At 41.2% G+C, this 23,047-nt stretch overlaps 5 protein-coding genes and 2 long non-coding RNA genes across 12 annotated transcripts in view; 3 read left to right on the forward strand and 4 right to left on the reverse strand.

Moving 5' to 3' along the window:
* The window catches only part of LOC148172139 (uncharacterized), a 62,433-nt gene extending 61,046 nt beyond the window's left edge, over window positions 1-1,387 (forward strand). Inside the window, exons 2-3 of the long non-coding RNA XR_015770399.1 lie at window positions 756-945; window positions 999-1,387. This is a non-coding gene — a long non-coding RNA (uncharacterized LOC148172139). The remainder of the gene's footprint in view (window positions 1-755; window positions 946-998) is intronic.
* Window positions 1,388-2,864: 1,477 nt separating this feature from the next.
* On the reverse strand, window positions 2,865-6,247 carry LOC148172141 (uncharacterized). The gene is made up of 11 exons (XM_088041286.1): window positions 6,051-6,247; window positions 5,891-5,974; window positions 5,749-5,840; window positions 5,325-5,434; window positions 5,027-5,275; window positions 4,631-4,760; window positions 4,438-4,587; window positions 4,056-4,391; window positions 3,823-4,011; window positions 3,675-3,731; window positions 2,865-3,266 (listed from the first exon to the last, which is right to left on the reverse strand). The coding sequence occupies exons 2-11, from the start codon at window positions 5,967-5,969 to the stop codon at window positions 3,033-3,035; spliced, it is 1,626 nt and encodes a 541-aa protein (XP_087897412.1). The 5' UTR covers window positions 5,970-5,974; window positions 6,051-6,247; the 3' UTR covers window positions 2,865-3,032.
* A 129-nt stretch (window positions 6,248-6,376) lies between these two features.
* Window positions 6,377-16,272, forward strand: Npl4 (nuclear protein localization 4). Its single transcript, XM_088041281.1, has 9 exons — window positions 6,377-6,602; window positions 6,751-7,002; window positions 7,049-7,236; window positions 7,288-7,688; window positions 7,734-8,060; window positions 10,161-10,321; window positions 15,254-15,672; window positions 15,719-15,873; window positions 15,925-16,272. Exons 1-8 carry the CDS (start codon window positions 6,582-6,584, stop codon window positions 15,870-15,872), a joined length of 1,923 nt encoding a protein of 640 aa, XP_087897407.1. The 5' UTR covers window positions 6,377-6,581; the 3' UTR covers window position 15,873; window positions 15,925-16,272.
* LOC148172143 (uncharacterized) lies at window positions 11,511-14,787 on the reverse strand. Its single transcript, XM_088041283.1, has 2 exons — window positions 14,442-14,787; window positions 11,511-14,171 (listed from the first exon to the last, which is right to left on the reverse strand). The coding sequence occupies exon 2, from the start codon at window positions 14,167-14,169 to the stop codon at window positions 12,541-12,543; it is 1,629 nt and encodes a 542-aa protein (XP_087897409.1). The 5' UTR covers window positions 14,170-14,171; window positions 14,442-14,787; the 3' UTR covers window positions 11,511-12,540.
* A 284-nt stretch (window positions 16,273-16,556) lies between the features above and the next one.
* LOC148172144 (katanin-interacting protein-like) lies at window positions 16,557-19,908 on the reverse strand. 3 transcript variants are annotated; one of them, XM_088041089.1, is made up of 12 exons: window positions 19,682-19,908; window positions 19,568-19,615; window positions 19,275-19,504; window positions 18,704-19,203; window positions 18,462-18,659; window positions 18,276-18,413; window positions 18,096-18,230; window positions 17,730-18,051; window positions 17,325-17,684; window positions 17,038-17,279; window positions 16,862-16,992; window positions 16,557-16,804 (listed from the first exon to the last, which is right to left on the reverse strand). In XM_088041089.1, the coding sequence occupies exons 1-12, from the start codon at window positions 19,786-19,788 to the stop codon at window positions 16,657-16,659; spliced, it is 2,559 nt and encodes an 852-aa protein (XP_087897215.1). In that variant the 5' UTR covers window positions 19,789-19,908; the 3' UTR covers window positions 16,557-16,656. The 3 variants fall into 3 exon arrangements, with proteins under 3 accessions (XP_087897215.1, XP_087897214.1, XP_087897213.1); XM_088041088.1 differs by having other exon boundaries at window positions 18,704-19,200; window positions 19,568-19,636; XM_088041087.1 differs by having other exon boundaries at window positions 19,568-19,636.
* A 71-nt stretch (window positions 19,909-19,979) lies between these two features.
* LOC148172145 (monocyte to macrophage differentiation factor 2) lies at window positions 19,980-22,740 on the reverse strand. 4 transcript variants are annotated; one of them, XM_088041091.1, is made up of 7 exons: window positions 22,654-22,740; window positions 22,317-22,373; window positions 22,027-22,188; window positions 21,905-21,980; window positions 21,615-21,860; window positions 21,066-21,318; window positions 19,980-21,019 (listed from the first exon to the last, which is right to left on the reverse strand). In XM_088041091.1, exons 2-7 carry the CDS (start codon window positions 22,345-22,347, stop codon window positions 20,813-20,815), a joined length of 975 nt encoding a protein of 324 aa, XP_087897217.1. In that variant the 5' UTR covers window positions 22,348-22,373; window positions 22,654-22,740; the 3' UTR covers window positions 19,980-20,812. The 4 variants fall into 4 exon arrangements, with proteins under 4 accessions (XP_087897217.1, XP_087897218.1, XP_087897216.1 ...); XM_088041092.1 differs by lacking the exon at window positions 22,027-22,188; XM_088041090.1 differs by lacking the exon at window positions 22,654-22,740 and having other exon boundaries at window positions 22,317-22,456.
* LOC148172146 (uncharacterized) lies at window positions 22,413-22,672 on the forward strand. Its single transcript, XR_015770383.1, has 2 exons — window positions 22,413-22,538; window positions 22,588-22,672. It is a non-coding gene; the product is annotated as an uncharacterized LOC148172146 (long non-coding RNA).
* Window positions 22,741-23,047: the final 307 nt, after the last annotated feature.

Consider the following 23,047-nt stretch of genomic DNA (forward strand, 5'->3'; position numbering starts at 1 on the left):
ATAAACTACTTAACTTATTGATTTTAACCTCAGAAAAACGAATCTGAACTTTGATTTAAAATTTACGACTTTGTTAATATTTTATTTAATATTATTTATGGACTAAAGATAGGACAGATCTGTTGACGCATGTCCTAGCTTCTATGCTTCGTTGACATATTGCTTGACGGGAGAAATTGAATTTTAGAATTTTTAATTTGCATTTTCTCAAAAAATCTCACAGTAAGCGAGGAACGGAGACCAGAAATGGATGTAGAAATGTGAAATTATGCCCTGTGCAAAGTTTCATGTCGATCTGAAAACCTTTGTGTTTTTCGCCAAAAAAAGTTCAAAGACTAAACATCATGGATTTTTGGCGATTTCGACAAAAAATAAAATCTCCTTGAAACCGACTTTTTCCATCAATTTGGACCTCAGGAACAAGAATCCGTCAAAGATTTTTCGATCCGACGCTCCGTTAAGTTTTTATTAATTTTTCAAACTTTTATTTGACTTGCATTTTTTCGATGAGAATTAAAGCAAGAAAATACTTTTTTTATTAATTTGGTCCTCAGGAGTAAGAATCTGAAGTCTGATTTAACATTCACGACTTGGTTACGATTCTATTAATTATTTAAAATTATTGTGTCTAAACATCGGACAGGTATCTTAACGTATGTCTTCACTTGACTATTTTGACAGCACACATAGAGGTTATGTTCATGATTTAAGAAATTTAATCGAAACCCATAATAGCTCTTAAAACTTATTTTCAGAGTACAACAAATGATTAACAACGATCCTGCTTGCACAAAAAACTACCAGAATTCTTTACTGTTTACTTTCTCGTTCTTCTGGGCTTGGCAGCAAAGAAATTACACAAGTAAGAAGTTCATTTGAAGCTATTTAGAGTTGGAGTTGATTTGCAACAAATTTATGGGTCTTTATTGAAATTTTTAAACGCAGGTAAGCTGAAAACTGTTTGAATTCCAGCCTTGAAATGTTTCGTGGTATTTCAGGTTCCAACTGGTTTCAGGTGCTGCTTTACTGCAATATGGATGAAAAAGGCTAAGTTCAAACATGTTTTAAGTCAAAGTCAAATGTTCTTTTTTCAGTGTGTGACTGGGAGAGTTATGGCCGCTTGAAATTTTGGGTTGTCGCCAGAGGGTCAAATTTTCGAAGGTTCGAAACAATTCATGCTCAATGTCTCGGAAACTATTTCACATATTGAGATGCGGTTTGCGCCATCGTTTTTCTCGCGATTTTTTACATAAGAAATAGTTTTTGGATTTTCCAATAGTCGAAAGTTGCAAATTTTCGTAAAAATTCATGACTAAAACTATGGCCAAACTTCTCATATCGATATCTCGCTTGTTTTTTAGAGTAAACTTGAGTTATTATACATCAGTGAACGCAGAATTTTACGCAGATTTCAAATCTGGGATTTAAATTCAGATACGACTGCAAATAACCGAGTTATGGCTGATTAAAGTTTTGAAATGTTGATTTTCATTTTTTCTCATTTTTCCCCCATTTTTAAAGTTAAATATCTTGGAAACTATTAGAGATATTGAGATGCGGTTTGCGCCATCGTTTTTCTCGGCTCATTTTACGTTCGAAAAAGTGCTTAAAAGCCCAAAATTCGATAGTCGATTTTTTGCGAAAAAAAAATCTGACTCAATCGATAAATTTTTTTTATTTTTTTGATTTTTTACCATAACTCGTAAACCGTTTGTTTGATCGATCTCAAATTGGGCCAGTAGATAGATTTCGAGCTCCTCTTTCGAATGATATATAATACAAAGGTATTAAACGTCGTTTTTACATTAAAAATAGTGATTGAAAATCACCCCAAAATGACCACTTCCAAACAGTTTTTGGTCAATGCTTTCTTTATTTCGTAGGTAAACTCAATAAATTTTGACTCATTTTACGCAGAATCTCACGCTGAATCCAAATCTGGAATTTAAATTTAGATCCGACAACAAATAACTGAGTTATGGCCGTTTGAATTTTTGGGTTGTCGCCAGATGGCCAAATTTTTGAAGGTTCCAAACAATTCATGCTCGATATCTCGAAAACTATTTCAGATATTGGAATGCGGTTTGCGGCATCGTTTTTCTCGCGATTTTTTACATAAGAAATAGTTTTTAGATTTTCCAATAGTCGAAATTCGAAAATTCATGTTTAAAAAAACTATGCCAAACTTCTCATATCGATATCTCGCTTATTTTTTAGAGTAAACTTGAGTTATTATACATCAGTGTACGCAGAATTTTTCGCAGATTCCAAATCTGGAATTTAAATTCAGATTTGACAACAATGGCCGATCAAAGTTCGGAAAGTGGTATTTATGAACGCTCAAAGTCGAGTGACAGAAAGCATTGCGCATCATTGTAATTACGATAGCCTATATTATATGCGACAAATAAGTTTATTTTCACAATTACAAAACAACTACGCCACGGGTATAAAATAAAAACTGCCAGATTGACGTTAATCAAACAATTTCCTAGGATGACCTTGATTCAAAATTCGATGGTCTTTTGCAAATTGATATCTAATTGGTTACAAATAAAGATTTCCAGCTCTTAAACAGAGAATTCTAAAAAAACGAAATATTAATATTAATAATAGCCCGTATTTGTGTTAATTTTCAAAAAACTTCCTTTAAAATGGCAATTATCTGCCTTTTATTGGACACCAAAATTTCTAATGTTGTTCCATAGTTACGTCATGTTCCGAAGTTACGTCATGTAGTTCCGTAGTTACCTCATGTCATACCGTGGTTACGTCGTGTGGTACAGTGTTACATCATGTTGTCTATTTTCGAACTGTTCAATTTGAACAAAAGGCAATAATTTTTGGGTCACAAGATTTGAAACTGTGTGGTAAACAATTTATTACTTGTAGTATAAACTTATAACCAAAAAATTAACTAAAACCGATAAATAAATTAGGAAGACGGCATAACAACAATCTTGTTAACACTACAATAAAACATCCATCATTCCACGTAAAACCAATAAATATCATCTTGCAACAACAACAATTTAACGCAATTTTAAACTAATTTGTTCAATCAACTGGTCGACCCTTTCACTCGCCCCTTTGAAACTCCTAGGGTCAGGCCCGATCATCTGAATAAGCTGCGGTACTTCTTGCGACGAAATCTGCACGAATTTACTGAGGGCCTTCAAACAGCGGTACAAATGCTCCTCGCTGGGCTTCGAATTGAAGAACTGAAGAAGCGCCATCGTCAGCTCCACGGCGACGTCATCAAACACCTGGAAAAAAGCACAGCGAAATAGTAAAAAACAAAAGGGGAAAGCAAAGAGAAGCTTGAGATAAAACGACAAAAAGGGAGCGAGAATTTTTGTGATTTTTAAAGAATGTTTCGGAGTGGGCCTTGAAAAAATCACGTATGTCGTCAATAACTTGACATTTCATTATTACTCAACTGATTTTGAATAAATGGGGTTTGTTCCATCGCATTTTCTCTCATTCAGACCCTTTATAGCCCCATCCTCCAGTTCCTAATTTATTTTCATTAAAAAATTGAGGTGATATTAAAAACAAAAGTTTAACTTAGACATGACTTCTATGTCTGTCTCTCTCGGTCATGGCCTCCTCCAAAACATTTTTGTAAATCACCTGTTAGCCACATTGCTGCGTTAGTTTTTCCACTTAGCTACCTTAGATAAGCTGCCTTTGGGTAAAAGCTGGCGAATCCGAAAATTTTTAAACATTTTCTGAAACACAATCTAAGAGTATCTGCATGACAAATTTAAAGCAGCCAAGCGCATCATAATAATGAAATTAGATACAGACCACGGTTTTTACCTCCTTGCAGGCTAAATTGTGGACGATGGCAGTTCCCCGTTCTTGTAGAAGTGGTAAATCCGACAACAACGAATGGACCGCGACTTTCGTCGTCACTCTTATATTACTAGTTTGTTGATTGTTGTACGTCCACTCTGAGATGTACATCAACCACTCGGAAGAGCTAAGATTCTCGAACATGTTGGCAACCTGAAGACTAAAATGAGTTCGGGAAAAACGCAGTGGCAACGTACAAAGAGAGCGAGAGCTGTTTGTTCCTCCGGACTAATCCGATCGATTTCAAAAGCAAAGTTCATCAAGACGTGGTCTTTGCGGTCTTGGTGCAACACTAAGATGACGTCGTCTTTCAGAGCCGCGATTGCCAGGATGTTGAGGGTGCGAACGCGAACTTCCACCGGAAGGTTCTTGTCGTGCAAAAGGCGACCTATGAATGTTAGAAATCCATCGCTTAAAGCCCAACTTCCTTCGTCACCGATCATGTAGACCTGCAGCTCCTCCATGAAGCGCTGCTCCTCTTCAGAGAGCTTACCATCAATCAACCCGAGGAGGGCGTCAAACTCGCTTTTCGCCTACAAAGAAAGTTACGAAAAGAGCAGTGAAATTAAACGCGCGTACATCTAAAAGATCCTTGTAGACGATGGGGGGTTCCCTTGCCTTCTTCTTTTCTTCGTCCTCGCGCCGCTCTTCTTCTTCCAAATCCAACACTTGGTCCGAAGGGGTTCTTCCTTCGGCGCCGTTCACTTCAGACTCCGCCATGGTAACGTCCTGGAAAAACAATGAGATTTGGGAGTTTGCGGTGAGAAATTACCTCCAAGTCGACGGGGATTGGGCCTCCTTGACGCAGCAACTTCTTTCGTTTCTTCTCCTTCTTCTTCTCTTTTTTGGCGAGCTTTTCTTTGATTGTCTTGCGGCGCTCTTCGAGGAGGAGCGAGCGGTATCTAGAAAAAATTTCGATGAACAACAATAAAATTATTACGTTGGCAACAATTCAAATATCATGGAGTGTTGCCAACTGGAAAAATGTTTACAACCTGCGCATTTTCCGAAACCAAAACATGGAAATGATTCACACCAAGTGTACTGTTTACGATTTATTGTTTCAGGTGCAAACTCAAAGCCTCCCCAAATGTTACAAACACAAAAAGCAACTCAAAATCGGTGCGGCGCTCAACGCTTTGTCACACTTTTTTTATGTTTATCTGACCTGACTTCTTCGATTTGTGAGTTTAGTTGGTCGAAATCGGGACTGTGGGCCCTTTGCTCTTCGGCGATGGGTCTCGCGCTCTTCTCCAACTGTCCTATGAGTAGAGGCAACGCCGGGCCTAAGGAAGAGTTGAGAACCTCGTTGGGGAGATCCAAAATGTACTTGGGGATGCTACTCCCGCACAAAAACTGCGCGATGTCTTCAGAGAAGTTATTACAATTGTGGCGCAGGAGGTCGTACGTGGAGCCCCTAAAACCAGTCATGAATTCGCGCGCTAAGAGGGCGGAAGCAGACTTACGCCCACGTGGACTCGCTCAGCCCGTTTATGTACTCGATAAAGACAGAGTAGGGGACTTGAGTCTCGCCGAGTTTCAAGATGCGGAGAGGCTCACCCAAAGCTGTGGTCGTCTGGAAAATCACAAAATAAGAAGCGTGTTAAGTTGGCGCTTGGTCATGCCAGAAGTGGTACAAAAAGACACGAAAAACTTACAGATCTAAAAGAATTAAATGCACTAATAAGACTACAGAAAGCCGGCACGCTCCTGGCAAATAATGTCTAAATATTTATAGCACCATTCCAAATTTAGCATTGCTAGAGTGCCCTCTGTGGATGTAACCCAACTCACGCATCATTCTAAATTCGTACCATCATCGTTTATTTATAAAACACAAATAAATGAGAAATTACACGACCACCATCAAAGTTTTGTTTTTTCTCTTACCGGGTTGCAACTGGAAATACCGTGTGAACCAAAGAAGTACTCTCGGCCGTAGACCACGATCGACGTGTGCCAAATTCCGTCGATTTTCTTCCCTGTGGGCCCCAAAATTCAGTGTTGACATAACCTCAATTTTATTTCTTACCTATGATCATTGGAGACAGGGTGGCTGCCATGCCTCGGGACAAGTCGTAGATGTACAGTTCCACCTTGTTCGTCCCCATTTTCACTGGAAATTTTCAAATCGGAACGTACAGACGAGTGACCTGTCAGATTTGACAAGATTTTGACTGTCATGCACTCACCGAAAATCTAATCTTCGCGAGAAGTTTCCAGAAGAGACTGGCGGTGGGGGTCGACTCCGGGCTCCGGTGTGGATTTTTGGGGGTTTTGCGCCTCAATTTGACATCATTTTTCACGAGAATTGGCAAAATATCGTCGGTATTTAGTAAACTGCGAAACGGCGCGCCTGCAATGTCTATTTCAGTTTGAGTTCAGTATTTTACCTGTACGTTTATGCACTTGTGACGAATTCCAGCCTTGCTTATATTTAGAAACAGGAATTCGCATCTACGAATTATTATTTGGCCCAAAGTTGAAAAATTACCCGCGGGAAATTGGCGCGAAATCTGTTTGTTTTTTTATTACGACCGCAAACTAATTTTAATCTCCTGAGTCATTTTCTACGCAAAAATTGATCAATTTTCCAGAAATCGTGAAATTCAAAATTTTTAGTGATTTTCGTCGCGCGGTTGCCTGCCTGCAGAATGACATTTGACAATTCGACTTGAAATAGTACTGACTAAGCTTATAAAAATATACATGAATTTTTTACAATGTCCAAAGACAAGGCAATAGTAAGTGATACATCATTAGAGTACAATTAACCCCCCTCGTTGCACGCCACCCCGAATAACCCCCTTCCTGCTCTTTGAAAAAAAATTTTCCGACATAACCCCACTTTTTCAAAAAAATCAGAAAGTCTTCACAAATTTTTCTTTTTAGCTACTGAGGGTGCAATCTCCCGATGGAACGAAACGCATCGAAGTCAGCTCTTCGGATTCGACCTGCAGGTTGTTTGAACGAGTCCATGACACCTTTGATTTGAGCAGTTTTGCGTTCGCTTTGTACAAAGAACGCAACCAGAAAAATGAAATCACCAGCAGTAAATCGCGAACGGTGTCCGGCGTGGGGCTGCGGCATGGAGACATGATCTACATGCACCCCGTAAATGGGGCTGTCTTATTTCCATCAACTGTAAGTTACTCACCACCAACTCAGTTTCACTCAATTTTATTTGTAGAGCAACAACACCCCCTCAGGGGAGCCTGTCTTGGTCAACTTCGGGGCCTCCACCAGTTCAGGGATAAACAACTCGCGACCAAGTAGCAGCTCAGGGGCTATCAACAAAAGCACCGTCAAAGAAGACTCCGTGGATTTACAACTGTCTAAACTCGACGGGAAAGTCCAGAGGGAGCAGGACCCCAAACTGTAAGTTTCCTGTGTTGTTAGTTTGGTTGTTAGCCCCCATGTTCTGTTTAGGTGTCGCCACAACAGCAACTCTCGCTGCGTGCACTGCTCGGCTCTGGAGCCCTACGACGAGTCGTACCTCCGCGAACACAACATCAAGCACTTGTCGTTTCATTCCTATATAAGAAAAATGACGTCGGGAGTCGACAAGGGTAAATTCCTGGCCCTTGAAGACATCTCTTGCCGTATTAAAAACGGGTGCAAAGACCACCCTCCATGGCCCAAAGGAATCTGCTCGAAATGTCAACCCAACGCGATTACCCTCAATCGGCAAGTGTACCGCCACGTTGACAACGTCGCGTTCGAAAACAAGGATTTAGTGGAACGTTTTCTCAACTACTGGCGTTTGACCGGACATCAAAGAATCGGTTTTTTGTACGGAACTTACGAAATTCACAACGATGTGCCTTTAGGTAAAAACCGTCCATTTTGGGATTGTTCCTCTATGTTGCTTTTAGGTATAAGAGCCAACGTCGTGGCAATTTACGAACCACCTCAAGAAAGCAGTCGTGATTCGATCCGTTTACTGCGAGACGACAAAGAAGAGCTAGTCGAAGATTTAGCACAGAGTTTGGGACTAAGGAGAGTCGGCTGGATTTTTACTGATCTCATACCGGAGGATGTGCAGAAAGGAACTGTGAAGCACTTGAGACACATCAATAGCCATTTCTTGTCGGCTGAAGAGTGCATAATGGCAGGGCACTTTCAAAGCCAGTACTCCAACCCTTGCAAATACGCATCGGGGGGCTACTTCGGGTCGAAGTTCGCCACCGTTTGCGTCACAGGTAATTAATCCAAAAAACTGTTATTACGGTAATTTGACGTGTTTCCTTGGAATTATGTGTAGTGTGATCAATTAAGTTTCCATTGTGTTCTACAGTGACGGCCAAAAGTAACTGGGACAAGTCTGGGGCGCTGTTTTCTCAAAAATTTGTTTAATTGGGTTGAACAATGACCAAGGAAGCGCAGGAATTCATTTTGGTCTGGATATCTACGATTTAAAAACTCTAACTAAACCTAAAGTAATGAAACCTCAGCCTAACTACTTTAATAGTAATTACATGCAAAGTAACCACGAAAGCTCAGCTTAATTACATGAATACTAACAATGAAATGTTAGCTTAATTACATGCAAAGTAACAGCGAAAGCACAGCTTAATTACATGCAAAGTAACAACGAAAGGTCAGCTTAATTACATGCAAAGTAACAAGAGTCAGCCTAACTACAGTAACGACGAAAATTCAGTTTAAGTACATGCAAAGTAACAGCGAAAAGTCAGTCTAATTACAGTATGTCCCCGGATTGAGTTCACAAGAGGAAAAAAAACGTTATTTTTCATTTTACAAAAAAATGACAAAGGAATAATATTTTTTGCTTAATTTAAAATAAATAAATCTTTAATTAAAACTTTAATATTATGAAGCTGTGTTTTTAAAATCGAAAAAAACAAAAAATAACGAAGAACTTTTTTATTTTTAATTTTGCAAAAAATGTCAAAGGAATGAAATTTGTTCCTTAACTCAAACCAATTTCCACTATTTGATTGACCCATTTAGCACATAGTTCAATTCTAACTCGTAATTCTTTAAGACTGTTTCGAATTTTCTCAATTATTGTTAAGGATGCAATTGCATTTTTTTCCAATTTTTTAATACTTACACATTATTGGGTAAATTTTTCTTTAATCTTTAACACACTATTTGATATTGTGAATCCACAGCCTGCTATTATTTAAATACGACTACAAAATTTAATAAAAAAAAAATAATGAAAAAATTAATTTTAAGAGTACAAACTAATAATTTTGAAATTTTAATTGGAGATTTATTTGTTTTGAAATAAGCAAAAAATGTTATTCCTTTGTCATTTTTTTGTAAAATGGAAAATAAACTTTTTTCCCCTCTTGTGAACTCAATCCGGGGACATACTGTATATGTAAGGTAACAACAAAAAGTCAGCAGCCTAATTACATGCAAAGTAATAACGACACTATGCCTAATTACGTGCAAAGTAACAAGAGTCAGCCTAACTGCATCTACAGTAATGACGAAATTCAGCTTAAGTACATGCAAAGTATCAACGAAAGCTCAGTCTAATTACATTTACAGTAACAATGAAAGTTCAGCCTAATTAGATGCAAAGTAACAGCGAGAGGTCAGACTAATTACATACGAAGTAACAAGAGTTATTCTAACTATGTATCTGTTGTAACAACGAAATTTTCTTTACTTTTGACCTTTGATTATTAACTGTCTACAAAAACTTTATATTGATACTACGCCAACAGATAACTTTTGAGTCCGTTCTACAATGAGAAAAGCGTACCAGTTACTTTTGGCCTTAAGTACAGTGATCTTTAACAGACTGCACATTGCGGAATTTAAAAAAATTAAGTGTAGTCTATGTATTATTGTCAATTTGATGTGCAAATTTCAACCAATTTTGTCAAAAGTGAGAGTAACAATGGAGTTTATAAAGGGTGCTTTGAAGTCAAAAACAATTTGACTGCGACTGTAGCTGCAGCGGAAAAATGAGATATTACTTATTTATAAGACATATAATTCTTTTCTATATTACAGCATTAGAGTGATGTTATTCAATGTTTAGAACAAAAACAATTTTTAGCGACTTTCATTCTGACATCAAACACCGTGCTGGAATAAGAAGTCACCAAGAATCGTTTAACAATGAATCATTCCAGCACGATTTTTGTTTTTAAGAATGAAGGTTGGTTACTAGCTTGACTTTTGAAGAAAAATAAAAGTCTTGATGTAGAAAATAATTCCAGCTCGAAAACTGTAAAATCTCTTAAATATTTGCTTTTGATACGTCGAATCTGTTGCGGTGGTGTTATTTACGACACGTTTTTTTGTTTTTGTTGCAGGTGATAAAACGAATCAGGTCCACATGGAGGGTTACCAAGTGTCCAACCAGTGCATGGCCCTCGTCCGGGACAACTGTCTCGTCCCCACAAAGGACGCCCCTGAGCTCGGTTACGTGAGAGAGTCGTCCGACAAACAATTCGTTCCTGACGTCTACTACAAGGTAAGGAGTGAATAATTGTCATAATTACAGATGCGGAAAGTAATTTATTTGAAATCTAGAGTGAGGTGGTAGTAGGTACTCATTATCACAAATATTAGTCGGGTACAAGGCACAAACACTGGCTGCTACATTTAAGTTTTCGCAATTAGGGGTTTCTGTTTTTTGTATTTTTTCTGTTCTATTTTTTATGAATCTACCGACATGACATCACGACATGCAGCCTTCGAAATACCAACCAACGTGACGTCATGTCCGCTTACATGAAATCTCACTAAGCTAGTTCAAAAAACTTTACAACGATTCTATTTCTATGAGACGATGTTTGCACATTTATGATGCACATCTAGTAACAGTTGAAGAGACGCACGAGCAACAGGAGAAAAGTTGAAAAGTCGTAGGGTAGCTCAATCCAAAAAATGACAAAAATTGATGCTTTTTCTTTGGTGTTGCCTCCAAATTGTTCAAACTGGACGGCAGAATGAGCGAGACAAAAGAAACATTATTGTCCTGGCAAACGAAACCGCTGCCTTCCACGTTCTGGTCCTTGGTGCCGGATCAAGTTCGTTGAGCCACCCTAAACTCGAAGCCGGACGACGGCATCGCAGTGAGCACTGGTCAATGAGCATGAGCGCCATCGTCCGGTTTCGTTCCGCCCTTCTTACAAACACCGATTTTAACACATGTAGACAATTACGCGTATGAAAGATTGGCGAAACATTTATTGTATTGTTTTAGGCTTATACATACAATATTTAGGCTATGATATTCGCACTACTTTTCTAACGTTGGAAATGTATGATAATAGTAACGCTTTACATCCGTCGTTCTTCCTCGCCCCAACTCCATCAGAGAACGAATTCGCGACAGAAAACGGGTGCCACTACTGTGGAGCCACCAAAAACGAAAGTCAAGGTCAGCGGGGACAGATTCTCATCGAAAATTAGAATTTTGTGCAATTAGAAAATCGTTGAGTTTGACACTGGTTCTTGGCTTGAGTGGCTCCACCTCCAGGGAAGACCTAAACTAGTGATGAACAAAAATAAGGCACAAAAAAAGTTCTAGCGAAATGAGACCACACAACTACACCTACAACTAAATTGATATGCACTGGACAATTCTGATAATTCGTTGTACATTCGTTTTGACCCCAGTTAGTTCCGAAAGACAGTTAAAAAAACAAACGAAATGAAACGTTAAAAATATAGATTTTATTTGCCTTTTTTTTCATTCTTTTTGTGATTATAACATTGACAGCGATTCTAGCATGTTATATTCTTCGATAAATATACCCGGTTGCGACTAAATTATAACTTAAGACTACACAGCTCGGATTGCAGGTTTAAACGTGTCTCAACTACGATTATCACTCTCTTTTTTTATCCGGACGAAACGAACGTCGCTTAAACGTACAATCCAAGGAGACAATTTAACAATTTACCGAATTACCGCACTTAAACTAAACATATCCATGTCATATAATAAGAAAAAGAAACATGACAAACAATTAAAAATGGGAGATTTCATATACGACTTCTTGTTTATGAACCCAAACCCTCTGACTACGGGGATCCCATAATAATCGCTACGTGGGTCGAATCCTGATCCTGGTTTCGGTTCACGAACGAAAAAGTTAACTAACTCTATAAGGTACAACAAAAGGGGAAGCATAACGAAAAGACAAATCGTGTGGACTTTGAAACGGAAAAGTACACGATGTTCAATTCCTGCTGACATGTTGACATTCCGGGATTTTTAAACTCTGTAATCTTTAACATTCTACCGCACCAGGAAACAAACATAACATAGACACTTATTAAGCTAAACGTCCCTTCACAAGCTGAAAAACGACAACAATAAAAAATATCGCTCGTGTTTGCTCTCTTTATATACGATATTTCATACGATACGAAAATATAGTTATTTCGGAATTCGATAGTACTATTAAGCTAAGACGGTATCTTTACGTTTTCTTCTTTTCGTGATCATTAACTACGCAGTATGCTTGAAGCTACATATATAAAACATCTAGATATATATTTTTGTACAGAATTTTTTTTGTTTTTTTTTTCTAAGCAGAGTTTGATTCATACACATCAAATAGATAATTTAGTGTTTGTGGGAACATGTCAGTTGAAAACTGAACGTTTGTCATGTGTGCTACATATCGTCGCCGTTTTCATCTGACATCTTCATTCGATGGCGACGAAAGACGACTCGTTTTATAACTTCCCGCATTTCGCTATCAGTATATTTTTGGTTGGTTTCCCGGCCGTGTCCCCGTACGTACTTATTTTCTCGACTAGTTCGAGCCCCTCGATAACGTGACCGAAAATCCCGGTGAACCCCCTCATCTCTTGAAGGATAATACGGAATTGCGACCCCACCATACCTAGATTATCGTGCCTCTTCTGCGTTCTCCTCATTCCGACGGTCCCACGCACCGCCATCAGTTTCGTGTCGTCCGGTAAGAAGTACGAGTCTTCGAAGATGGACCTTCCGCCGCGGCCGTTGTTCAGTTCGAAGTCGCCGGTGATGACGCTCTCGCCTTCCCAACACTGAAAGATCTGACAGCCTTTGTATCCCATGCCGGCTTCGCCGGTTGTTAAGAGGCCAAAGTTCTTCGCCATTTTGGGGGCGACGTCGGCGCGGACCTCGATGACGATCCTCCCCAAACTCTGACCGTTGACTTCGATGTTGAAGTAGTAAAGGGGGCACATGTTCGCCGGGTTCCGGATTTGGGGCGAATGGATGACGTTCTGCATCATGAGATTGTTTTCTTGGTAGATGTTCTTGGGAGTGGTGAGTACCAAGTGTTGAGGGGCGTGGTTTAAGTAGTTGACCGGAGGAATCGTATTGTGATTATGATAGTCGAGACTACCGTTGACTGTCTGTTTGGTGAGGACGTGGCGAGAGTACAGTTGCGACATGCAGTAATTCGCCAGGAAAAGAATGGGGTTTTGTTGCGAGGGCGGCAGAATTCGAGAGTTTCCGGGGAACGCCACATCCCCATTGTGAATATTACTTAAAGCCTGCTTCAGCAACTGAAAATCGAAAATCACCGTACTATTTCGTATCAGATCATCCAGTTGACACTGCAAATACATCTCTTGGTATCTCAGCTGCAGTCTCTGCTTCTCCACGTTCACGCTCGAATACAAGTTGTGCACGTCCGTCAGATTCTCCGCCATCGACAGATTCAACCTTAGCTTCGCCAGCGTGTCTCTGGTCTCGGTTAATTCGAAATGGGACGCGTTATTGGTCAAATCGGCTTCGACGTGCGTCTTCAACGTCACGCACGCCTCTAAAATCTTCAACAAGAACTCGCGTTGCTGCATCGCTAATCGTTGGATCTCAGACAACATCTTATTCATCGACGCCAAATCCACCTGGAGCTCCGCGATGAGCTGATCCTTGGCCTCGTTCTGCGACTTGATCTGGTGCGTGGAATGGTCGCTGGTGGTGGCACACGCCCGACACACTGGAGCGCAACATGTGTGGCACCACAGCGCCAGAGGCATCGCGTGCGTGTGGCAGTTCTCCGAGATGACCTTCGTCGTCGGTTTATCGGGCGGCTTAGGTCCCAACTTTAACTGGGAGAAATTCTTCGTCAAGCAGAGCACCGGGGCGTAGGTCGGGAGGCCTTCGGGCCCCATCTCGCCGATCTCCGTGCGCTTCCAGCAGAACACGCAGTATAACTCTTGTCCCTTGCTCAAGTTGGTCCGCATGCACTGCAGACAGAAGTAGTGTTTGCACGACAACAGCTTCGGGCTCTGGTCGGAATCGTTAAATTTCTGCTTGCAGTAGCCGCACAACATCAACTCCTCGAATTCGGGGACCACTGATTCCATTTCTGAAACGACAACCAGTTTTCAAAAAAAGGGGCTCCCAGATGGCGCCACCGTCCGCATTGTTTTCGCGTATTTTCCTCGATTTTTCGCCGACTTTGCCATACAACGCGCCCCCACGTTCATTGCCAACTGCCCATTTCGGCGGCTTGAGGACGCGGGGGCGGCGAAACGACCGTGGAAACAATTGCGTCTCTTCGGCTGTCAAATCAGCGTTGCTGGCGTTTTGGTCAATAAATTTCAGTGTGGCGAAGAGAAAACGCATTCGTACTCACCGTTATGATTTTTTTATGTTTTGTTTACGATGTGTAGCACAGCCTTTGAGTAAATCCGATAAAACGAGGGATACGCTTTTTGGTCGTCGTTTGTCTAATCTTATAAAAAGTCGGTGTTTCGGCAACGGTTTTCGCGTGTTTGTACTATTTAGCGTTTAGAACGGGTACGGTGAACGATGCATTAACTAATCGAGATTTATATTACATAATTGTTTCGTGCCGACAATATCGGCAGATATACGAAAAAACTTAAAGTTATTGTGGCCGCCGAACGATGTGCCACATCATGTTGACGACTAACCGCACACAGTCAAGTTAGCTACGATGCGCGGATGCGGCGTCGTCCACTTTTGACAGCTCCGGATAACTTCACTTCTATCCCCGCAATGCCGCCAAATTCAAATCACCACTCTAAAATCATTCCTTTTTGTACGCGTATCTTACAACGCTTTATCTACGATAGTTCACAATTTATATCTACGAATAAACTCAAAAAAATGGACAGTTGATTTGACGTATTACCATCTGGATGAAGCCTAAAAAACGAATCATCAAACTTTAACTCCTATTAAAAGTCTAGGGGAATTGGAAAAGACCACAGTTTTAATGCCTACGTTACTTATAAAAACCATAACACTCAACGTAACCATCGTAACACATAAAGTTGCCATACTAACATGTGACGTAACATGGTTACGATATCACAGTAACGTGAGTCACATTTCCACTTGTTGGAATCTAAATATCATTATGCTTTCCCCCTTCTACTAACAGAGTTCTCTAAATGAACAAATATTTTTTCCTTTTTTCAGGAGAAAGACAGCTACGGGAACGAAGTCTCGCGCCTCGGCCGCCCCCTGCCCGTCGAATACCTTCTCCTAGACGTCCCCGCGTCCACCCCCGTCACTCCCACTTACACCTTCAACTCGGACCCGTCGAAGCAGCCCTTCCCTGTCGAAAACCGCCTCTTGGACGGCGACATCCAAGATTTCAACGCCCTCAATCAATATCTTTCTCAATTCAATTCCAGCGAATTCTTCACGGCAATCAATGATTTCCATTTGTTGTTGTACATCGCGACCATGGACATGTTGCCCATGAGAGAGTACATGGGACCATTGTTGCAAGCTCTGAAGGATAAAGACGCCGCGTCGGCTGAAGAGTGGTCGAGGTCGGAGCACTGGGCTACCATTGAGCAGTTGATAGCGGCGAGCTCGCCGCCCCCGTCTAGGTAAATGGGATTTGAGGAAAAAAAATGGTTTGATTTTGGTTTCTAGGCCTGGTAGCGTAGCCTCGGGGAGCGTGAACGCAGGAGCGGGGTCTTCGAGCGGCGTCCAGACGAAGTGGACGTGTTCGCACTGCACTTTTTTGAACACTTCTGATGTCATTAATTGCGAAATGTGCAGTCTTCCTAGGTCTACGCCTCATTGAGGTATCAAAAAATGTAGAAACAACGTAAAATACTTAAAACTCTTTTTTATAGATTGGTGAAAAGTTGCACAAATTTGAGGCACGTGATGTCAAGTATGAAGATTAAAATATTGTTTAATGGTTATAGTACACATGTAAATCTTTAGTTGTCTTTTGTAATTCTCAGTTACATTTCCACCGTCACACATGAATTACTGGTGTTATTCTTTTGTGAAGCGGAACAGTTCAGATTTCGAAATTGTGGAAACGTCTACGACGTCTATTTATTGGTCTATCGTTAACTGTAAATAAATTACCGGAACTTTTAATTTGTTTCTAGTGTTTAATTGTACGGTGATATGAAGTTTTTAACAGTTCTTCGTACATTACTTAATAAAAACAAGCTTATCCAAAAAAAAAATCGTTTTTCTTTTTCAAACTCCCATTAACAAGTCTAGTGGAATTTTAAAGCCTACGTTACTAATAACTAATAACCATAAAACGCAATGTAACCATCGTGTCACATAACGTTGCCATGGTAATACGTAACGTTGTCATAGTAACACGTAACGTTGCCATGGTAACACATGACATAACATCGCCACAACCGTGTAATATTATAAGTCACGTGAGTCATATTTTCACCTGTTGAAATATGAATGTCATTATCATTCCCTGCTACTCACAGATATAATTTAACAGTTGTAAATAAAACTTCTTTAATATAATACGAAATACAGACGACTTTTAAAACAAACTTTCCTTTGATTCTTAGATCTAAAATACAAAAACTAAATTCGTGAAGTTAGCGGCTGATACTGGTGTACCCCCTGTCGTAGGGATTCACCGAAGTAAAAGGTCGCAGCGCTGGGTCTGCTTCTGGCAGAGAGCCCCCTGTCGTGGTCCTAACGTCTTGATCCAACAGAATTACGTCTTGAGAGAAAGTACTGTTCCTGCAACCCCACAATTTTAAGGTGGTGGTTGACGTACTATGATATCCACCCTCTTACCTCACCACTGTGTCGTACTCCTCCCCAACGACAGTCTCATTTTCGGTAAAAAGAACACATTGGTAACTCTGCATTCCTGGCGTAAATTTCCCCAAGGTCCCATTATAAACCAACAAATCATCAACGAGAATCTACAACGGGGGTTTTAGAATCCACCCCTAATGAGTTGAACTTACCCCAAATTCCTTAATCCCTCTATTTGGCGTTTTCGAGTAGTTCCACAACTTTACCAACGACACCACGATGGGTTGGTCCATAACCACGTAAACGCGATTCAAATGTTTGGGGATGATGGGTGCCAACCACGAGTGGGACCCAGAATGGTCATTGTTCACCCCATCCACGAGCTTATTCGGTGTTCTCACGTCACCCCCGACGTTGGGCAGGAGATTTACGCTTTCAGGGTAGGCACAAACGTCTGGAAATCAAAAGTTACCAGATTTTACCAGACGGTGGTACTGACTTTGTTCCTCCAAGAAGATCTTCTTTCCGTACTGGTTGTACAATTCGAGGCCGTTCAACCCGCAATAGTATTGGTCGCCCCAGGTGGAGAACACGATGAATTGTAAAACGAAGCCTTCAGGCATTAGCTCCTCCTGGTCTAAAAATGGAGGAATTTCCTCTTGGTTTTCCTCGGTGTCCTCAACAAACTTGATGTCTTGGACGTAGTCATAGTGGAGATTTCCTGGCGCCCGTCGCAGGATGAAAATCTCGTTTTTAGTCAACGGATTTTTCACCGGTTTGTCATCGAGGAGGACCTTCATGGCGCGGACACCAGCGAACGACGTTTCCAAACTACCATTATAGTTCCAGAGTCTGATTCCTAAGAAGCTTCTTAAGAAGCGTTGTACAAACTCCTGTAACTCACCTGAGACGTATTTAAAATCCTCGAACTCCACTCTGATGGTAACTTCGTCGTCTTCGAAAGGCACCCACCACATCTTCGCTTGGTCGTTGGTGATGGTCGTACCATCAACCAGCACAGCCAAAGAACTCTTGTTACTACAACTCAGTTGGTTCGGTTTGACGATGATCACAGTGTCGTTGCCTTGAACCACTTCCAACCCTGTGATTCCGATCATGCTCGGGTGCCCCCAATTCGATAGGAAAACGAGATCGATGTGCGTCGCCCCCAGGAGAATCTGCTCCGTTGGGGAATTCTTACTGACCGGTCCAGTGATTGGTCGAATCTGTTTGAAGTTAAGAGGATGGTTGCACAAGTTTGGGTACTTACATCTGAAGTTAGCGCTGAAGTTGGAGGTCGTTCCGTTATGGTAGGGGTACTGGGACCCGACGTTAAGAAAGAGTACGATGTGTCGTTTTTGGCGATATTCTCGAGAATTTGGTCTTCGGTGGTAAAGAGGATCGTCTAGAAGAAAAAGTGAGGTGGTGGAGGGTGTGTGGTGGTACTCACATCGCCGAAAGCCTCAATTCCTCCAAGCATTCCGCCGCAGGCTTTAGCTATCTCTCCTTTGAAGATGGGGGTGTCGTCTAAGAACATGACAATGTCGCGGACGCCTCGGTAGGAGTGGATGCGCGACTTGTTGTAATTCTGGAAAAAATAAACAGAATTGCACGTTTTTGTGGTGATAGTACCTACCCATATACGTATCATTGCTAACGTGGAGACCTCTTCAAACTCAATTGTAACTAGGTGACTACACCCGTTTTCAAACGGAGCTAACCAAATGTGCATATCATCCTGAGTCCGATTCACCCCATCCAACAGGTTGGAAACCACCCTCGGATCGTTGTTACACTCTGCCAACACGTTAACATCTGATGGTACCGCTGTTACCTACAACCAAACTGTTAGAAACTACCTCTAAAGTTCAGTCTTACCTTCTTAGTCTGTACCAATTTGCCATCAACCCCAAAGATCTCAATTCCGTTGAGACCAACGTAGTACTTGTCCCCCCAGGTACTCAAAATGTCGATAATCAGCGTTTTTCCTGTGGGGAGCTCTGGAATGATGAAAACGTTCTCTTTCCTGTGGCTCTTCTTCTTGCTGTGTTTCCGGTAAGTGGGAAGATCATCGCCTCTCTCCAAATTGTACCTCCTAAGCCGTTCCGTGATCCTCTCATTCTCCGCCAGGAGCTCGCAGATGATCTCCTCTCTGAGTTTGTTTTCTTTGTCGACTTTAAGTTGGTACTCATTCATTTTTCTTTCAAAGATCGGGTCGTACCTCCGTGGAAACTCCACTTTCTTCTCGAAATAGTTGGACATTTCGCTCCTGCTCCTGTTTGGCACTGGTTCAAGCAGAGACGGACTATAAATGGTACTAATATCGCTCTCTGAGTTTTCGTTGGAACAGATGGGCGACAACACGTAATCGTACTCTGCTAACCACAGAAAAACACCACAAGACATGAAATTTTTTATTGAAGAGTCTCCGTAGCGATACATCACTTACCGAGCTTAGGATCTAGATTAAAGTTTTTGGCACTGTCGAGACGCCCTTTGTGGGACTGTTTGAAGTTGTCCAGGCTCTTCCAGGATTTCTCCAGATCCATCTGATACGGATCCTGATGTAGCGACTTGATGTCGAATTTGTCAAGTCGCGGAATGAGGTAATCCGAATCGTCCAAGACCTGGGAAGCCAAGGAGGACCTCCGACCGTACCGTGCAGACTCCGTTTGACGTCTACAATCAATTTTAAAACCTTGGTCAAATTTAGAACCGCCATGAATGATTTATCGCACGCACCCATTGGTCTGCTCCAACCCTTCGAAAAAACTCTTCACATTGTTGCTTCTGTGGTTGCGCACGATTTTCCTAAAATTAGACCATCACGAGTGACTTGGGGTTGCGACTACTTACTGCGAGATGTCCTCCAACCACTTCGGGATGGTCCCATGGGATGGGACATCGGTGGAACTCCTCACATTGTTATAACCATCGTCTTCTGTTGGTATCTTCGAGCCCATGGTACCGCACGTTTTCTACACGTCCATGGTTCAAACGCAACTCGCCCAAATTTTGGTCGGATTTCACATTGCACTTTCAATGAAATTTCAAAAAACGCTTTGTTTTGATCGTGTTGCCATGGAGACCACGCTTGGGAAACAATTGAAGGACCTTGACTGGGGGTTTTATCGATGGGGTCGTAAAAGAAAAGTCACATTTATCGGATTTTATTTACAATTTACACTTAAAATAGTGGAGCTTCTTGGAAGATGAAGATCACTGGTGGTGAGATTGAAGAAGATTCAGTTAATTTCCATTCTAGGTAGGCCGTGCATTTAAACGTATGTCGGCTTCTTGCTAGAAAACTGTCAAATATCTAAAATATTGAGTTTTGATACGTCAAAACTGCAGCGGTGGTATTAGTTACGACATGGAATTTTCATCAAGGCCAACTAAGAATGGAAATTAACGGATCACACGTTACAATGGCAACAATGAAAAGCATGGATATTCTTCTATTAATACTGACTGGATTCTATTGTCGGTTTTAAAGAGAGCAACTTGTACCTACTGAGTATTGGAAAAACAGAAATTCCATTCATTGCTCCCTTAAAAACAAGCACTGTGGGTGTGTTTAGAAATGCACCTACGTGAGTATTTATCTGGTATCAACTCAATTGAGCATTTTCGGTCTACTTCGGAAGAGCAAATTGTGCACTTTCTCCTCCATTTTGAGTACGTGGAAACGTGGCGCCTCGACTCACTTTTTGTAGATGCTCGTATGTCGTAGATAATTTGGCACCCTTTTTATTTCCAAGTGACAGTTTGATTTTGAAGCACTCTGTATACGCCATAGAAAAATAAGTTTGACGAGTGGTTACTATACAGACCGAGACCGCCACATTTCCGCGCAGATTTGGTACTACTTTGGTATAAACAGCTATATACAAAAAATATTCCTAAAAGATCCCCTATCTGAGTATTTCGCGTTTCCGGCTCAGATCCAAAACTACTTAAAAATTTGTTCCCAGAGTTATTCCTACCCTATCTGAATTGAACAGGGTTGGCATATGGAATTGCTGGATACAAATGGTTCCTGATGGCGTAATAATGTACTCCTGCCGCCATTGCGACGAATAAATGCCAAATGGCATGGGCACACGGTATGACGCCGTCACTCTTGAAGAACATCACGCCTATTACATAGACGGCGCCGCCCATTTTCACCTCGTTCAATCCGGGGAATTCGTGCTGAAAAAAAAATCATAACAAGGGGGCTACTTCGGACCCTACTTACTTCTGAGATTATAAGTAATCCGGGGCCTATGCCCATCAAAAGGTAGAAGCACGTTTCGAGACTTTTGTACTTTTCGTGGAACTTTTGCTGGTAGATTATACCCAGAACTGCCAGAAGCCAAACAAACCAGTTCATGGAGGAAGCCCATCCCTCTTTGGGGAGCTGTTCAAGGGTGAGCCAGGGGAAGTATGAGCCGGCTATGAAGACATAGATCATAGCCCTATCACAACGGTGGAGGACATCTTTGAGCTTTCTGAAAAAAAAAAAAAAAGATTTAAATTTGGCGCCAGGCAGCGGTGTAAACTTTGTGTGATTAAAATCACTAAATTCGTAATAAAAATGATAACGATAAGGTGAAATTTGAAAAGTGCGACACGCAAGGTAGAAAAGCGTGTCGTGCGTCTTTTCCCTTCGAATTTACTCGTTTTTCTTTCAATAAACCCCCAACTGAATTTGACAGGCGCAGCCTACGTGAATTTTATAAAAATTAGAGTGACAGCTCAGATTTGGTTTAAATTGTGGTGGGAAAGGTTAACAGGGCCCCCTTACCCGCGCTTGTTACAGAAAGAGCTACAATGGAACGACGTCGATACGCTGAACAAAAACACGAGTGTGGCCCCATAGACCATCGCCGACAACGTTTGAGCACCATTTCGAGATCTCTCTAACAATTCCAAAGTGGCTAGGACGCTGGGAATGACCCAAACTCCATGGGTGAGTACATTAGCTACGTGTTCGATGGGAGTCGGGTTGTACGCTTCCTGCGGCGGAGCCTTTTTGTTCATCCATTGTATCCTAGAAAAACCCATCAAAAGTTGTACTTTTCATTGGAAATTTACCTTTTCCAGGTGTCCCAAGAGATGAGTTTGTTGAAATAGAAGCAACACTGCTGGATGACAGTGTTACTTATCATTCCTGAAAGAAAAAGAATTATTTTGGGAGGATCAAGGGGGCTGCTTACCAAGTAATGGATAAACAAAATCAGGCCGCCGCTGGGCTAGCCCTAGCGCCCGAAATTTGTTTTGATTTTGGCTTTTGACAGAAGTGACATTTGTGACAGTTGGACAGGACCGGACCGGGGGAGTTTGAGCCCGAGAAAAGGCGCGCGCTGAATTTTCGCCAACTAAATAGGTAAGCCATGAAAATTGTTTCTAAAATCTAATTTTGATTTTTCATTCAAAATTATCAAAAAAACAGGTGAAAATTACAAAATGTCACGTTTTTTCTTTACGACTGTTTGACTCTACTTACTTTTTGTCACCTTGCGCCCCGACAGCTCCATCACTCGGCCTCCGCTCTTCGGCGACTCTATTTAAAGACTTCTTCTTTACATAACATCTAATTTTTATGGTTTCAGATCAATATCGCAACTGTTCCTACTTAATTCGTAAACTGTGTCAACATGAATTGAATGGAATTGGAAATAACACAGAAATGTTAATGAACAAGAATTATATCCTTGAATTCAATGGAGTAATTAATGGGAGTTTAATTACCGGGTCACTTTAACATTTTTTTCTAGCCTGACAACACGCTACTAGTTCTGTTGGAAAAAACGCAAATACCTATTTTACAGTGAGCAACTTACCAAATCTTTTTTCCTGCACCAACAACCGCACGAACACTAAATTATTCGCGCATCATTCCTCCACTATTATTATATCATTTGTGTTACTTGGCTTCATTGCTTTTAATTGAAACTTATTTGTGTGATTTGTGATGGAGCCTTCGGGAAGATAAGAGGTGGAACTTGTTAGAATGTGATTTTCGATTGCAGCTCTGTTTCATTACGTCTAGTTTAAACAAAAGTTTACATTTTTCTCCCGGTGACTGTTTTGATTACAGAGTGTCAGAGTCTAGGCTCGTTTCTAGGTCAAACGATTAAATTCAGCTCCGTGGGCATGTATCTCGAGATAAAGCCGAAGGAATTACAGTTATGTAGAGACGGTTCACAGGTTGGAAAACGTTCAGCGACGGTCACT

The sequence above is a fragment of the Gnatocerus cornutus genome, chromosome 7 (assembly GCF_029298725.1).
Source record: "Gnatocerus cornutus isolate USDA-ARS CGAHR chromosome 7, icGnaCorn1.1, whole genome shotgun sequence".
NCBI lineage: Eukaryota > Metazoa > Arthropoda > Insecta > Coleoptera > Tenebrionidae > Gnatocerus > Gnatocerus cornutus.

Bases quoted from the DNA above. Each gene is read 5' to 3' on its own strand.
- LOC148172141 (XM_088041286.1), bottom strand. From the start codon at position 5,969: ATGGGGACGAACAAGGTGGAACTGTACATCTACGACTTGTCCCGAGGC. The intron at 5,435-5,748 runs GTAAGAGAAAAA...GTGATTTTCCAG, and splicing joins GTATTTCCAGTTGCAACCCG to ACGACCACAGCTTTGGGTGA. The intron at 3,267-3,674 runs GTAGCTAAGTGG...GCTTTTTTCCAG, and splicing joins CCAAAGGCAGCTTATCTAAG to GTGTTTGATGACGTCGCCGT.
- Npl4 (XM_088041281.1), top strand. From the start codon at position 6,582: ATGTCCAAAGACAAGGCAATA. The intron at 7,003-7,048 runs GTAAGTTACTCA...TTTTATTTGTAG, and splicing joins CTGTCTTATTTCCATCAACT to AGCAACAACACCCCCTCAGG. The intron at 15,673-15,718 runs GTAAATGGGATT...TTTGGTTTCTAG, and splicing joins AGCTCGCCGCCCCCGTCTAG to GCCTGGTAGCGTAGCCTCGG.
- LOC148172143 (XM_088041283.1), bottom strand. From the start codon at position 14,169: ATGGAATCAGTGGTCCCCGAATTCGAGGAGTTGATGTTGTGCGGCTAC.
- LOC148172144 (XM_088041087.1), bottom strand. From the start codon at position 19,788: ATGGGCTCGAAGATACCAACAGAAGACGATGGTTATAACAATGTGAGG. The intron at 19,637-19,681 runs GTAAGTAGTCGC...GTCTAATTTTAG, and splicing joins TGGTTGGAGGACATCTCGCA to GAAAATCGTGCGCAACCACA. The intron at 17,685-17,729 runs GTGAGTTACAGG...GAAGCTTCTTAG, and splicing joins GGATTTTAAATACGTCTCAG to GAATCAGACTCTGGAACTAT.
- LOC148172145 (XM_088041091.1), bottom strand. From the start codon at position 22,347: ATGGAGCTGTCGGGGCGCAAGGTGACAAAAA. The intron at 21,981-22,026 runs GTAAGCAGCCCC...TTTTTCTTTCAG, and splicing joins TTTTGTTTATCCATTACTTG to GAATGATAAGTAACACTGTC. The intron at 21,861-21,904 runs GTAAATTTCCAA...GGGTTTTTCTAG, and splicing joins TCTTGGGACACCTGGAAAAG to GATACAATGGATGAACAAAA.